The 14,988-nt window shown below is 42.1% G+C and overlaps 1 protein-coding gene across 1 annotated transcript in view; it reads left to right on the plus strand.

Moving 5' to 3' along the window:
* EIF2B3 (eukaryotic translation initiation factor 2B subunit gamma) overlaps nucleotides 1–14,988 on the plus strand; it is a 142,559-nt gene that overhangs the window by 90,995 nt on the left and 36,576 nt on the right. Inside the window, exons 7-8 of the mRNA XM_073357915.1 lie at nucleotides 11,063–11,190; nucleotides 13,176–13,354. Coding sequence (XP_073214016.1) covers nucleotides 11,063–11,190; nucleotides 13,176–13,354 — 307 coding nt within the window. The remainder of the gene's footprint in view (nucleotides 1–11,062; nucleotides 11,191–13,175; nucleotides 13,355–14,988) is intronic.

Here is a 14,988-nt window from a genome sequence, read left to right on the forward strand (position 1 = left end):
GATATAATCTTTTATGTGTCTGTGCATATTAAAAACCACATCTGTGGTTTGAACCTAGCAATCTTGAGTTGTTTGATGCAAGATAATCTACTGCTTTTATTTACAGCCACTTGGACGCTGGAGAGTTTTGTTTCATGGTGGGACTCCTGATACTAACAGGGCAAATTAGAACTACAGTGAAGGACAAAAATAATAGAGAGTGATAGTGTGATTACTTTGGAAGGTCTGACTTGGGAAAAGTAGGCATGATAGCCACAGTTCCCCCGATACAGTTAACTTGTCACTCACCACCCTAATGTCTCACTCACTCCCGGCTGAGCACTCTGCCCGCAGGGGCTTTATGGAATCAGAGGGAGCTGATTGAGAGCTAAGGAAAAGGATTAGATCTTCACTGTTTTTTCTCAGGACTGTGGACCTAACAGCCAGGGTTACCAGCCGTGAACTGTTCCCAGGACTGAGGGCTAATCTCCTTTGCAACAAACTGTGTAATGAAAGTCCAGCTCGATCTGGTGGCTCACTTTTAATGAAGCTAACCGTTGTCTTTTGCACTGCCGAAATAAATAGGAATAAACCGGGCTTTTTCTCCTCCCCTGTGGAGAAAACGGGACAGTAGAGAGACGACCTGGGTCTTTTAAAACTGGGGGTGAGGGCGAATTTGTATGAAGGCTCATGCTTGGATGGCTGTGTGGTAGGTTGTACATGGAGGCCCCTTGCAAGTTTGCGTTAAGGTGCTGCAGACTAAACCTGTGCGTTTTCCCCTTTTCCCCTGTAAATGCCTTTTTATCATTCAGACTGTCACCTGTGTTTTCTGGCAAGAGCTGCTGGCTGGGGGAGGTCTGGCAGAGCTAAACTCCCAGCTTGGTGGTCTTTGTACAGCCTTAAAAACAGAACCTGCTCTGTGAATACCTGCAAGTTAACATGTGTCAGCCGTATGGTTGGAATGTTTCCCTCTTCACTGTAAAGAGGGGTTTTATAATGAATACTTTCCTTGTGATCCAAATGGGTAAATAAACAAACAGCTCCTGCAGGAAGTGTCCTGTATGTAGACAGAGCGAAGAGCTTGTAGCTCTCCAAACCAGCAAAAAAAAATCCCAGCCTCACCCAGCTGTGTGCATTTAAGCAAGTGGAACATGAAAGGTGAGTTTATCGTCTCCATTTCCTTTCACATCAGATGTTGCCCCTTATCCGGCATGACACGACTCAGAACTTGCCAGATCATTGTCCTTTTCTGGTATTGATTCAGCTTGTTGATGCAAAATTCCTTTATTGAAACTTAAATGGAAAAAACCTCAACTGTTCAAATTGGATCTGAGTAAATAATTCTCAACAAATCGTATCTCTGATGAATGCAGCTTCTCTTTCTGTGTGTGGAATATCCACAAGCAGACCTCAGCTTCCGTGAGTTTGCTTATTTGATGGGGTCAGTTTAATTCTGTGGCTTGATCAGACATAGATCCTTTGGTGTGAGAGCTCAATATGCCATATTTGAAATTTGAGCCATGCTGGTTGGTTATGATTGGTCCAAAGTCACATGGTGCTGTTTCTGATCCCTGACTGGGTGAGCATGCAGGTACCTCTCTGACAAATACTTGAAAGTGAAAATGTTGCTATTTTGGTTTCTGTAAATACTTGTACGTATGGTGTTGAAATTTGCAGTCCCTGAGCATTTGTGCTAGTACGATTCAATAGGCCTGATCCTCAGCCATTAACTTCAGTAGAGGCACTCTGGCTGAGGATCGGGCCCATTGACTCTAACTGCAGAAAGTGAATTCAGAAAGGACATGAAAACGTCCAATGCTGATTCACTTAACAAGTAAAGCAGTTTTGAGAATTCTTTTTGCATTATTCAGGTCCTGTAGCCTCAGTGATTAGCTCCCAGTCAAATTGAACTTTGTCTCCATGTAACCCTTGGAATGTTTTTTGAGCCAGTTATGTGACTCTCAAGCCTGTCTCCTCTAGACTTTTTAATCTTTGTCTCCTGGACAATATTATCCAAGCTTCCCAATATCATTATACTACCTTGTTCTTTTCCACACAGTGCCACTTGTGTATAAGGCAGGATTTTTGGGTGGGAAAGGTCCATTTACTCCTGCCATGCATTCCTCACTTGATGACACGGTCCCCTATGTATACGGTGACAGCATACTGCACCTGTTTACAGCTGGAACTGAATAGCCTAAAACTTTCCTCTCCCAGGTTTTCTTCTCCCATTAGAATTAAAAACTGACAATTTCCTCATGTTTATACCAGGAAAATAATTACCGGGGGGAGGTGCTAGTCCCTCTCACCAGGGTTAACTTGGAGGCTGGCTTCCAGTTCTTTTCTCTCCACCCCAGATCCATCACAAACCATCTGATCTACCTGAATGATCTTGATCTCCTCTCATCCCAAACTTGAATTTTTTCTGGAAAATTAAGGAAAATTTTAACAATTCCCCTGTTTCTCTCTCTCTCCAAGGATTTTTCTAAAAACGTTTGGTTTCCTCATAGCTCTAAACCTGTTTCTATAGAAACATCAAATATCAATGCTCTGTGGCAGGGTTAGATGAAACAATGGGGGGGAGGGATAGCTCAGTGGTTTGAGCATTGACCTGCTAAACCCAGAGTTGTGAGTTCAATCCTTGAGAGAGGAAACACACTGGAGCTGACAGGTGCAGTGGGAAATGACCTAGTGCAGGCGAAGCCCACAGCTCCTTCACAAGCAGTAGGTACTTTCATAGCTTGTGGAGATTATGGAGATATTTTTCAAAATTTTTTTCAAAAATACGAAACAGACATATTGTGAGAATATAAAATTCACAATAAATGTGTACACATAAATCCACTTACTATAGAGATGTCTGTATTTTGAAGTGTAAATACATTCTGTAGGCACATCTTTTAAGGTGTATTTTATATACATTTATCTAAATGTATACATAATACACCATTTTTTGATATACAGACACCAGTTTGACTGGTGTGTCATAGACACACGTGTTGTCGAGGCATAATATCAGAAAGCCTCTGTCTGATGCACACTTTGCAAATGAGCCTGGCCCCCAGGCAGTTCGCAGACAGCGTGTGGCTCAGATACACATGATGCGGGGGAGGTGCTGGCAGGGAACTGCAGGTGGGGCTGATCTGGCAGAAGGGGATGCTGTCTGGGAAAGATTGTGATCCATTACTGAGCAGTTGGTGAGGACTGCCAAACTCCCTGGGTGGCCTCCAAGGGCAGCAGAGACTTCTGTTTAAAGAGCAATTCTGAAAACCTGTTGGCATTCCCAGGCAAAGTATCTGGAGCTGTCTGGTGTTCCTGGGTGGCTCTAGGTGGGCAGAGTTAAGGGTGTTTGGGTGACCCTGGGGATATGCCTGTGTGTGTGCACATACTTTCAGATGGTTTGAGCTTTTAGTTAAGAGGAACCTTTGTTTCTATGGTTTGTTTTTTAGAAAGCTGCCTAGTTCTCTTAATGTTATTTGGCTGAAGTAGATTCCTGGGAATATGACTACTGGTATAAGTGAACCCAAACATTGATGGAACTCAAGAACAGTTTTGCTGCGTCCTGCCTTCACTCTGTCCCTTCCATAATTTAGTCCACCCTACTTTCAGGTTGTGCTGTCTGTGATCATAGCATGTGTGCTCCCTCTGGCCATCATCACTGCCAAGAGTCCTGAGATTTTAGAGGCAATCCTGGGGGTTGAGAAATTCACTCAGAAACTTTGGTCTAAGGTCAAAAGCCTGAGGCTAGCCAGGAACGCTGAATGATGGCTGTAGAAGGGGTCACATGCAGGTTATGAAAGCAGAAGGTGGTCAACTTGTCAGAACCAAAGGTCCTAGTTAACGAAAATCTGGGACAAGAAGTATGGCAGCAGGCAGGAGGACTTGTTTTTCAACAGAATGTTTCTCAAAGTTTCCATGACTCATTTGTGGATTTTTAGCTCCAATAATATAAAAGACGCTGACAAATTTCCTAATTAACGTGAGATTTAAAAAATATAGATTTTACCTGTTTACAGCTGGAACTGAATAGCCTAAAACTTTCCTCTCCCAGGTTTTTTTCTCCCATTAGAATTAAAAACTGACAATTTCTCTCTTTGCATCAAAAATTTTTATAGCAAAACGGGGGAAAATGAAAGAAGCACTAATGTTTGTTCAGTGCCCTGATTAATACTGTGGGTTATCAGGTTAGGTACAAGGAACTGCCTAACAGTTTATTGGCCCACCTGGTTACTTTGGTTAAAATTAGTCTTGGGTTAGAACAGTGGTTCCCAAACTGGGGTTTGTGAAATGTTACAGGGGGTTCTTGGGGGAAAAAATCCCTAATGGCCAACAGAGCTGTCCCTAGAGAACCTGGGCAGCACGGGGTCAGCAGCCTGGAGCCCCTGGACTTCCAAGAGCTAAGCAGATCAAAGCAAGCATAACTATCAGACTGAGAAGATGTAAATGTCAAGACTCCTTATAAGAAATAGAAAGGGAGGTGGATATTTTTTGCTGTTTTTAAAATTAAATAGGCAGCTAGTGTTGTTTTTAAAATGATCATGAAGAACAAGTTTAAGTTTTGTTGTAACGTACATTGTTTGCCTGTTTTGCTCAAGACCTGAATGCTTGTGTAGGAGGAACTCTGAGTTGGCTTCTTAAATCCCTTCCTGCTGTTTCACATCTGATACTCCTTGATGAAACCTAGGAGCCTTGTCTTATAATAGGCTCATTCAAAGTGATTCAAGCTACAAAAGTGAGATCTTGTAAGAGTGTTGCCATTTTCCTAATGTAATAAAAATACTGTGGTGATAAATAATAATTAATAATAAATAGTGTGTAATAAGCATGTCATAAAAACAAATTTTATATTTCCAAGATCACTGCTTTTATAATTTATATTCAGGTAAAGGAGGCAATCCCTGGAAATATTCATTTTTAGGAGGGGGTTCGCGAGACTTGACATTAGTGAAAGGGGTTCACAGGTTGTTAAAGTTTGGGAACCACTGGGTTAGAAGAAAATGAATGGGGAGAGAGGTTATTGAGAGATGTGGGGAAAAATATGTCTTGTAGCAGAACACAGTACAACCCCCCCCCCCCCCATCATGCTGTTTAATTTTTGCTGCTTTTTTTTCCCTTCTGCATGTAACCCACATCTGCTACCTCCAAATTCTTAGCGTGTCTCAGAAATTCCAGAGTTTTTTGCCCCGAATCAATAAGGAGACGGGAAAAAGGCTTGTAATGGCTTCTTCCATTGTGCTCGTTAAAACCACATTGTGGGAAATGGACCCAAACACTGTCTTTTAAGTGGTGTTGAGTCTGAGGCAGGTGGTATTAACTGAGGACTGCATTAACTCTTTTCAAATCTCTTTCCTATTTCCTTGAGGAAACATGCCTGGCGTGTATATATGGCAAGGGCTGTTTCCCTGCCTCTTGCATTGACATTTTAATTTGGTCCATGATATAAATATCATTTCCCTAATCCTCCTTGCCCTGGCCTTGTTTTGTCTTTTTCTTCAAAGTGAGTTGACTTTTTTCTTTAAGGGAGAGTGGTGGCGGGAGGAGGGAATGGGAATGGTGGCTGCTGCTCTAGTTTAGAGAATTCAAAGCTGGGGGGGAAATCTCAGAGTATCTGTTGTTTCTTTCTTTGTATTCACATGGAAATTTTTAATCTCCATCAAAGGATCATGAGAAAATAACATTGAGATTCAACAAGAGAGCTCCCGGCTTACATGGAATTTTTAAACGTTATTTGTCTTTATCCCTTAAACGATGAGAACCATGAACTATGTTACCTACAAGCTTCATCATTAACTTTTCTCTTTCTTCCTCCACCCCTCTATTTTTTTCCTCTTTCCCTTTTTCTTAGATCTTTATTATCCTATGTAAACATGCAAAGCTCATTTTGGACGATGCTATAATATTCTGTAGGATTTGTTAGTTGTGTATATGTAGACACTTTGAACTTTAACCAGTAGTTCTGATTAGAAATATTGTGCCATATTCTACTTTTGATGTGAATCTGGACTATGCAGCAGTCAGTGGAATCACTCCGGTAACAGATATCAGAATCTGACCCACTGCGTTACATAGCACTACACGAGTGAACATTATACCCCTAAAAAAGGGACAGTGCTAAATAAGGAAAACACAAACCAGTTTCTCCTTTGTGGTTGTGAATCATAAACACTGTCTGCATCTATGGAATTAGCTGATTCTAATTAAGATGTGTCCCCCCACCCCCCCAGTAACTAACCCGTGAAAAAGAGTGACTGGTTTTACAGGTGGGTCCTGGCAACAACAGTAGATTTCACGCTTCCACACAGATAAATTAAAAAAAAAAAAGTGGGGGGGCTGGGGTTGGTAATAACATGCAAATTCTCATTAGTGCTGTTTTATGGTGTTTAATGTTAAACTTGGAAGATAAAAACGAATGACAGCCAGTAAATGGGACTGACGCTTCTGTTACTAACCTCTCCAGCAAGTGCAAAATAGCACAGGGAAATAAAGGCTGTGGGTGCTTCCATTCCTGCTGTGTGTCAAGCCAATGGCACCATCCTAGCACCTCGACTTAATGCATTTTGTGGGGGAGGGGAATACATCAAATGATGTGTTTAAATAGGCAATGTGGTTTGTGATTTTTTTTTTGTTAACGATGTTAAGGAGTATTGAGACACAGGAAATCAAGGTTCTAACCAGTTTGGGTTAATAAAAACCACATCACACATTTTATAGCAAACCCAGACTAAATTCCAATTTAGAGGATCATATTCTGCCTCAACTCCACCTTTTGCTTCAGCTGGATCCATTGTTCTTCACTTCCTTTTTTGCCATGTTTTTGCAAGCTATAATGCTGCTATGCTCTATCCAAGAGGCAGCTTGAAGTGATTCCTCTGTGTGTGTGAATGTACGTGTGTGAGAGAGAGAATGTATAGAAGTGCACAGCACAATCAGAATGTATAGAAGTGCATCAGCACAATCAGCACTCAAACAACCGTATCTCTGTCACGGACTCCTCTAACTTTCTGTACAGTTAAAACTCATGGAGATCTTGTGCAAAGGCTACATTTGAGTAGTATTTTGGGGAACGAATGGTAATTTTTCTCCTTACTCCTCTTCATAACTGAAAGTTTTTCCTCTAGCAGAAACCTAAACTCTGCATAGTGACACCATGCAAAAATCATACGATTATGATTAAGGCATTCTAGTGTGTGGGACCCTGATTAAATTAAAGTGATTTTTAATGACACTCTGGATTCTCTCCCCCCACCCCATGGTGTCATCAGAGGGCAGAGTTAAGGTTGTTTGGATGCTCTAACGATTGTTCCATACCTTAATGTGTTTGGATTTTTTAAAATTTAACTTTAATTGTGAATTTCTTAAGTTTAGAATGCCTTGGTTTTGGGATGATTACAACATCCTGGTATTATAGTTTACCCTAAGTTACTGATATTACTCTCAACTTTAACTCCATTTTAACATAGTTTTTGTTTGGACATCTTTTTAAAAGATTTCATACACAAACCACTCGAAATTCCACTTTTCTCTTGCACCTCCTGTCCACACACCACCAAATTCCCCCTGCCCATGCATCCCAGCTTCCCCCTCTCCTCCCTGCAAACACACATCAATACACCCTTGTTTCCCTCTTCCTCCTGGCCTGCCTGTTGAGTAGCTTTTGAAGGTATTTGGGATTAATGGTCATTTTTTGGCTGTTATTTTTCATAACTGAAATTTTGAGTCATTACAAATTGACCCCTTCAAAAGAGCCACCTTCTCCCATTGTTCTCAGCAGGACTGGAGCTCCGTTTTGTTCTCTCTCTTTACACTTGATAGAGTAGCAGCATGTCTAACACTTGGACAGCTATATTGAAATCCTACTTTCTGCTGAGATGAAAGCAGACAGATGTGAACATTTAAAAATAAAATCGTAGGGAATGGAAGCTGAAAATGGCTTGTTATTTTAATTACAATTTATGAAAGTCTTAAAAGCGGGTACATCTGCTTCTTATCCCCCATATTTTTCTGTTGGGTGTCAGAATACAGTCATCCAGACAGGCTTTTTGCCTTAACTTTGCATTACCCCTTACTTCTTCACTCTGGAAATAGTAGAGGTTTCCTTATGTCATTTTCATGGTGTGTTTCGGCCTTCCTTGGTGCTTGAGTCAGAGTGGAGCTAATACAGATGCCATGGTGGTAGAATAGGAAAGACTCCTTTTCCCAGATTTAACAAGCTTATCCTTTCTTCTCTGATTCTTTACATAGGCTCTTGTAACTGCTCTTTAGGATTTTATTATTATAAGAATATTTTTATAGCGCTGGGCCAGAAACCCTTTCTTCTTTAATTTTCCTGAATCTATGTGCAGGGCAGTTGGCTTCCTCCCAAATTCTTGTTAACTTTTTTTTCCTGATTAAGGTTTTTCAGACCTAATCCTTCTGTCTTTCTCATTCCTTGCCTTCATTCTTGCCCTGGCCAGATGTTTGTTTGCCACTTTTCAGACTCTCAAAAAATGTTCTTACATGGTTACTTTGAGTAGCCACATTTGCAAAACATGTCAAGAGAAATTTCCAAATCTTGATTACCAAATGCCTCACTGCTAATGTTTTCAGCAAATTCCCTTTAACAGTTCCATTAAATCTTGTTTAAAGTGTGAGAGTGAGATATTCTATAGGTGACTGGAGTTAGGAAGTGTAAGTGAGGAATATGGATCACATTTCAGAGAATGCTGGGCAGATTGTAAAAGTATGGCCAGGAAAGAATAAAACATCCAAAATAGGGCAAAACTTTGTCTTTCCCCATTTCTACCTCTTTCACGTCTTACTCTGTTGTGTTGTTCTCTGCTTCAGACTCTTTAAGACTGTGCCAAATACTCAGATATTTTATAGGTAATGGATCCCATAAATGCCCTGGCCAGCCTCTGAGGGAAAAACATGATTGTCGGTTTTGGACAGAGTATAAAACCCAAGCAGGAAATCGTTGCTGAATGGCACAGCTGCAGGCAAACATTCTAAGCTAGTAAACTGCCCATCTGCATACCCACACGTATGTCAGAATGCAGGGTTAGGAGACCATGGCACAGAGAGTCTGTAAATGGTTAGCGGTGAGAGATTTTGTGATTAAAAAACGAAGAGTTTTGCTTCATTAGTTCCTGAAATATGGCTACCTCAAGATGATATATAATTATGTTGTTTTGACGATTAAGGACAGATTGCCGGATAGAGCACATGGGCTTTCTCTCAGGACAAAAGTGAGACGATCAAAGGGTTAGATTTGGGATGGTTCAGATGGTTCCATATGCAAAACCTAAAAAATTACAGGGCAGAATATGTAACACAAATGTTGCCTTCCAACCTCTGTTGTCAGTATGCCAGGATAGTGCTTCATTCTGGTCTTTGTGGTAGGTCTGATGATCTAATCTGAACTTGCCCAGGGAAGCTACAGATGGAAAAGACCTTTCTGGTTCCCAAACCCATTCCAGCGTCACACATCCCAAAGGATACTGGGGTGGGATTGTTCTGTGCTGCATATTTTTCAGGACTTCCACCACTTGAGTCTGTTCTGACATCTAATAGATCTCACCGCCCAGAAAGCATTTTCCTAATATTCAACCTAAATATTTCCTCCTTTAATTGAATCCATAGTTAACTCCTAGTTCTGCCCTGGGTACCACCCTTTCTTTCTCTGATGTCTGCACCTTTCCACTGATTATGGATATCCCCTGCTATCATTTAGCCAAGTGATACATATTAACCTTTCCTCATACATTACAGAAGTTATACAGTCCCCTTTGTATAGGCCAAGTTGGATCAGTTTGCTAACTGGTTTTCCCAGCCTTTAAATAACTAACAGGCCAGCAACAAAATGCATATTGTTAAAGTAATGAAGCAATAACAATAAAACTGGTTTCAGACCCAATGTAAGGAAGTTGTAGGCCACAGGTTACTTCTCCTCACGTAGTAAGTACATCAGTGATTACATGTGCGTTATTTTCAAACACTTTTTATTGCAAATTCAAATGATCTTCCAATGTTAACTCTCCAGTAAAATACTAGCCTTCCAAGCTCATGTGCCATAGACATGGCATTGGCCTTCCTGGGAGTGGGGGGAGAAGCAGGCTTTATTTGTTGTTGTAGAAAAGCAAAGGAGTAGCCCAGTGGAGGGCACTAGCCTAGGACTTTGGAGACCTGGCTGTAATCCTGCTCTGCCACTTACTTGCCCTTGCCCTTTGGGCAAGTCACTTCGTCTCTCTCTCCCTCAGTCCCCATCTGTACAATGGAGATAACAGCCCTGGCTGGCCTCACAGGGGATGGGATGTTGAGGGTAAATACAACAAAAGTTTGTGAGGTGCTGAGTTTCTTTGATAGTGGGGCCAAATAAGTCCATAAGAGAGAGAGAGCCAATGCCCAGTAAAGTCAGTGGGACCCCTTCCATTGACTTCTGTGGCTGTTGGATTGAGGCCCTTAAAGAATATGACACTTCATTCCTGAACTTGTTAAGATATGTGTTAAACTTCCTTTGGTTAAGGAAATAAGTCTGAAAATGTTCTTTGGGTTTTCAGATGTGCAGTGGAACAGGACACCGTTATGGCTTGTGATTCATTGTTTTCATTTAAGGATTGAGTATTTCAGATATTCTTGAACGTTTCACTATTCAACAAGTAGTTTCTTTATTGTTTTTCCCTGAGAAGGGCGTTGCAGCAGGCGCTGGAGTCTCTTATTTTCCTGGCACTGTGCGTCATCGTTTGCAGCCATGCACTGTGGGTTCCAAGCATCACCATTGTGATCCAGTAGTGTTTTATACTCCCTTTACAGACCCGAAGGATTTGAGTTAGAGAAATGGGGAATTTGCTGGGAAGGTCAGAAGGTTTCTTTGATTCCCTATCTCACAAAGAAGGTTGAGTGAAGTCCCTTCTAGATTCATATATAGTAAGAAAGCACACATTTAATGGAAGCTGTCTGAGTGCCAGTTGCTCTTGAGCATCTGGCATATTTATTTCTGCTAAATAAGCAACCTGCAAAATGTCTGCTGGATCTTCTGTGAAGAAATCAAATGATTATCAGCACTTAATGTTCATGGATTTCATTTGTGGTCATTGTTTTTGCCTAGGTCATTAACATCTATCCGAAGTGAACTGATTCCGTATCTAGTTAGGAAACAGTTCTCCTCTCCTGCATCCTTACGACAAGGACAGGACAACAAAGAGCAGGATCAAAAGAAGGATCAAAAGTCATTAGGTGAGTGAAAGAATCAGCTGGTTTAATGAAGATCTTGAAGCATTTATGCTGCAGTTGAGCTACTGGGTAGACTCCAGAGTTTGTCTAAATCAGTGGGTCCTTTTTCTTTTTTATGTATTCAACATGCTTATTATGGTAATGTTTAAGGACCTGGCAAGAGGGGAGCACCATTGTGCGAACCACTGCACTAACACGAAGCGGTAGACGGTCCCTGCCCCATAGAGCATACAGTGTAAACAGACAAGACAGGTGTAAGGTGAGGGAAGAGGTGGAACACACAAGCAGGGTGAGTAGTGTGATGGTGGTAAATGTCATGTTAGTTCCATTCTTCTGGGGAGAGGGATTGGGGGGTTAATTAAGGGGAATAAGCTAAATGGAAAGAAAAGGGAAGGGCATAATTTGTTGGGGAAAAGTCAACATGGATTTTGTAAAGGGAAATCATGCCTCACCAATCTACTAGAATTCTTTGAGGGTATCAACAAGCATGTGGACAAGGGAGATATAGTGTACTTAGATTTTCAGAAAGCCATTGACAAGGTCCCTCACAAAAGGCTCTTAAGCAAAGTAAGCTGTCATGGGATAAGACAGAACATCCTCTAATGGATTGGTAACTGGTTAAAAGATAGGAAACAAAAGGTAGAAATCATCAGTTTTCAGAATGGAGAGAGAAACAGTGGTGTCCCCCAGGGTCAGTACTAGGACAAGTACTATTCAACATATTCATAAGTGATCTGAAAAAAGGGGTAAACAGTGAGGTGGCAAAATTTGCAGATGTTACAAAACTGCTCAAGTTAGTTAAGTCCAAAGCAGACTGCGAAGTGTTATAAAAGGCTCTCACGAAACTGAGTGACTGGGCAACAAAATGGCAGATGAAATTCAGTGTTGATAAATGCAAAGTAATGCACATTGGAAAACATAATCCCAACTAGTTCTCTGAAAACATCCACTCAATGTGCAGCAGCAGTCAAAAAGGTGAACAGAATGTTGGAAATCATTAAGAAAGGGATAGATAATGAGACAGAAAATATCATATTGCCTCTCTATAAATCCATGTTATGCCCACATTTTGAATACTGTGTGCTGATGTGGTCGCCCCATCTCAAAAAAGATATATTGGAATTGGAAAAGGTTCAGAAAAGGGCAATAAAATTATTAGGGATATGGAACAGCTGCAATATGAGGAGAGATTAATAAGACTGGGACTTTTTAGCTTGGAAAAGAGACTAAGGGAGGATATGATAGAGGTCTATAAAATCATGACTGGTGTGGAGAAAGGAAATAAGGAAGTGTTATTTTCACCTTCGCATGACACAAGAAGTAGGGCTCACCAAATGAAATTAATAGGCAACGTGAAAAACCAAAACTCTTCCCTGTTTTGTTTGCCTGCTCTTTTTAAAGACCTAGAACCCCAAGATTTCTTGTTGTGCTTTCTGGATTTCCCCTTGTTCAGGGGTTAGAAAGTCAAACTTCTTTGGGCATTAAAGAGGAGTTTCTGAGATACAGGCTTCTTCCCCGCTGGGACAGGAGGATGCATTATGGGGTTTATCCTGATCTCCCTTATGTTGGTGTAAATCAGGAGTAACTCCATTGTAATCAGTGAATCAACCAGATTCTGGATCTGTGTTTTTCTTCCTGTGCCACAGTGCAAATCAATTTAATTGTGAAAATATGGGTAGTGCGTAGGGTACTAGACTGGAACTTGAGCCCTGGCTTCTGTTCCGGGTCATCCACAGACCTCCTGTGTGACCATAGGCAAGTCGTTTAACGTGCCCTGGGCCTCAGCCCCTCAGCTGTAACATGGGGATGGTCGCACTTCCCTACCACACAGGAGAAAATCCTTAATGACTGTAAAATATTCAGGTGAGGGCCATGGACAGGTTTCCCCTCCCCAAGATATTTTAAAGCTGCTGTGTCTAGAACCCTTCTGTGGAGAGTGTTGCTACCTCTGTGAAGCCTGCCTCATGTTGCATATGTATGTTCTGCAGACATCTACAGTTATGTGAAGGGTGATAGCTTGCTGGAATTTGCCCCAGATAAATCATGTTGGAATGATCACAGCGGAGATCTGAATGGAGGACAAGTGCGTTGCTACGTCCATATCATGAAAGAGGGGCTCTGTTACCGAGTGAACACTCTTGGGTTATACATTGAAGCAAACAGACAGGTAAAGAAAATATAAAAATTGTATATGGGACTACAGCGTGTGTGTGTGTATGTTATCTGTAGGGATAGCTTCATCAGTGACACCCCTCCTTTTGGTGAGGATTGCCTGGGAGCTCCCTCAAGTATCCAGTTGCTGACTGAGCACTTCAGCATGGTCACTGCAGAGGGTATGCGACTTGGGATTTAGTCCCAGTTGTACCTCTGACTCGCTGGGCAACCTCGGGCAAGTCTGCCCCTCACTTCCCCCACTGTAAGCTGTGGCTGATGATTCCCACCCCTGAGAGCTACAGATGAAAATGAATGTTGTTATTGGGGGGCGCTGATAGCAACCCACATATATAGGCTGCCTAATAGCTTCCATTCTAAATGTACCATTGCTTGAGCAGATTTTTGTCCAGTGTAAACAATGTAATTCAGGGCACTCCAGCTGACAGAGAAGATAACATCGATCAGTCACAATTCCAGTTCACATTTACCCTGATATAGGGCTTCGTTAAATATGGGATGAAAGGGAAGGGCTAGAGAGAGAGAATGTGGCGTTAATAGTAGGCATTAGTGACCTGAGGATTAAAAGCTTTAACCCTGAGGATCCCATTTTTTGCCAAACTGGCAGCTGCCCTGTACACATCTTCACTTCACCTATCAAGTGATGGGGGGTGCGCAATCAGGACTGGCCGATTTCTTTGGAGTTTGGGGAGGCTGGTGAGGACTGGAGGGATGCTGCGGGGGAGGAATCGGGGACTGTGGCTGGGAGATGAAGGGGCTGGGTTGGTATTTCTGGGAGTGGCCAGTCCTGTGTCTGCCTCCTGGTTCCGTTTGTGGTATCTCATTGGAATGGATGGGTGAATGAATGCAAACCATAGCTGGGGGCAGGGCACAACTGGTATGAACCCAGGAGTTGTGGGCTTAAAGGCTCTGCATGCATTGGGTGGGGAGGAGCTGTTTTGGTGCCTATAGTCGAGCACACACAAGGTAGAAAGGGCACAGTGCTGCTGACAGGGCAGCGAGCAAGTTCTGTTATAAGCCCAAGGACAAGAGGGTCGGAAGGGTTAAGGGAGAGCGCCACTTGCTAGCAGAAGTGAGCATGTGCACTTGGCAGCAGTCGCTTGAGTGAAAAGTTATTGAGTTGAGCCAGTCAGGCTCCATGTGGTTTGGGTTTGGGTGTTTTTTTTTTTTTAACCTAAATATTCTACATTTTGGTCAGTGCTGGAAATGCATTTGCTCCTGGGTGGTACGTAACGTTAGTGCTTTGAATTCACTTTGGGACCTGCAATGTTGGGGAAGATTTTCCTTGAATTTTTAGCTTTCCGGAATGGTAAGGGTCCTAAGGAAACTCTGCGGAGGTGAATCATATAACAGAACTGAACGAGGAGCCCTGGAAAAGGAGCTCTTGTCAGTCCTGCTGCATTTTGTTTCTCTTACCACTGCAGGTAAAAGATGCACCCTTCATTTTATTTGTGGTTTTCTCCTCTATTGTTCTGCTCTGAGGAATCTTTGAGTCGCAATTGCTCTCCTCTTGGGCTTTGTAGGCAGTTCTGATGCCTTCTCTCTACAGCTGCTACTGGCAGCTCAAAGCGAGCTGTGTGTTAAGAAGGCAGGCCTATGGCTACTGCACTGTACTTCTAATGCCAGAAG

Source organism: Lepidochelys kempii, chromosome 8 (genome assembly GCF_965140285.1).
Source record: "Lepidochelys kempii isolate rLepKem1 chromosome 8, rLepKem1.hap1, whole genome shotgun sequence".
Lineage (NCBI taxonomy): Eukaryota > Metazoa > Chordata > Testudines > Cheloniidae > Lepidochelys > Lepidochelys kempii.